The sequence below is a fragment of the Lichtheimia ornata genome (assembly GCF_029851405.1).
Source record: "Lichtheimia ornata isolate CBS 291.66 chromosome Unknown scaffold00482, whole genome shotgun sequence".
In the NCBI taxonomy this organism is placed as follows: domain Eukaryota; kingdom Fungi; phylum Mucoromycota; class Mucoromycetes; order Mucorales; family Lichtheimiaceae; genus Lichtheimia; species Lichtheimia ornata.
Genome location: NW_026695785.1, coordinates 1 through 1,065, shown reverse-complemented (window position 1 = coordinate 1,065; position 1,065 = coordinate 1). Strand labels below are relative to the sequence as shown.

The 1,065-nt window shown below is 45.9% G+C and overlaps 1 protein-coding gene across 1 annotated transcript; it reads right to left on the bottom strand.

The window, feature by feature from the left end:
• On the bottom strand, nt 1-608 carry O0I10_013325 (uncharacterized protein; the record flags this gene model as incomplete). Its single annotated transcript, XM_058493103.1, has 1 exon — nt 1-608. A coding segment is annotated over one exon (608 nt), but the record flags the coding sequence as incomplete, so codon positions are not given.
• Nucleotides 609-1,065: the final 457 nt, after the last annotated feature.

Genomic DNA, 1,065 nt, shown 5'->3' with positions numbered 1-1,065 from the left:
TTGGATTTACATGAGGTGGGAATGAGACGATGTAAACGTGCACGTGACGATATGCGGTGATGTAGGAGACGCCAAAGGACTGTTGTAGCACGATGAGGGATATGGGCTGAATTCCAAAAACGATGCCATGCACCAGGAGTTGCACGAGGGTAGTCATTGGGCAAGTCTTGAAGAGGCGGTAAGAAGCTGTATCGAAAATCCTTGCGCTTGAAGTTGTCGATAGTGAGACCAGAGCGAGTAATGGGTGACACCAAGTTATAAAAATCAGAGGTGATATTGAGCGGGGTGGGGGTAGAGGGGGTAGTACCAATGAGTTTGAGGAGAAAAGGCTTGATCCTCCAATGACCATTCGATGACGTAGCTTTGTGAAAACGAGCTATGTTGTAACGATTGCTTGTTCGTTCACGATGAGTCCGAGCACGTAGTATGCAAGCTCGTGTGGAGAGAATGTATGCGTCGCGTACTAGAAAATGCCTCCATGTTGGAGAGGGAGCCTCAGCAGCATTACCAGCAAAAGTACAAATACTTGTGAGAGGAAAATCCAGCACAGTGTGATGCGTAGCTTGATCCCAATCGACCCCCAGATCCAGTTTGGCTGGTAGCGACATTGCGAAATCTGGGATTGGCAAGCTTGATCGTGAAACTTTCACACAAGGTGCTGTTGGTCAAGCCGAGCCCATTGCTCTAATAAAAACCCCACGTTTCATTGTAAAGTTTAGAGATACAGGCACCTTTATGCTTGTAAGCGTGATGCTATATGAAGAGTGGTTTTTGTTCATTGTCAATTTGTAGATTGTATTTTATTCCGCGTCAATATAAGACGCATTAATATGAAAAGAGAAAAAATTATGTAGGGGAACGTACAAAGCGGCCTTGAGAACGGAAACGTTCAATGAGAGTGTATGCGAGCGTAAAAAGATGGTCTTCATTGATAGGGGTTTCTTGGTATATGAAGTCCCAGTGGCATCGCCATACAGCCCAAACACCACAGGCTACCAAAACACGAAAAGAGAGGAAGGGAGGCATCACGGCGGAAGGATGAGAGGGGTTCAAAGCTTTGATGTG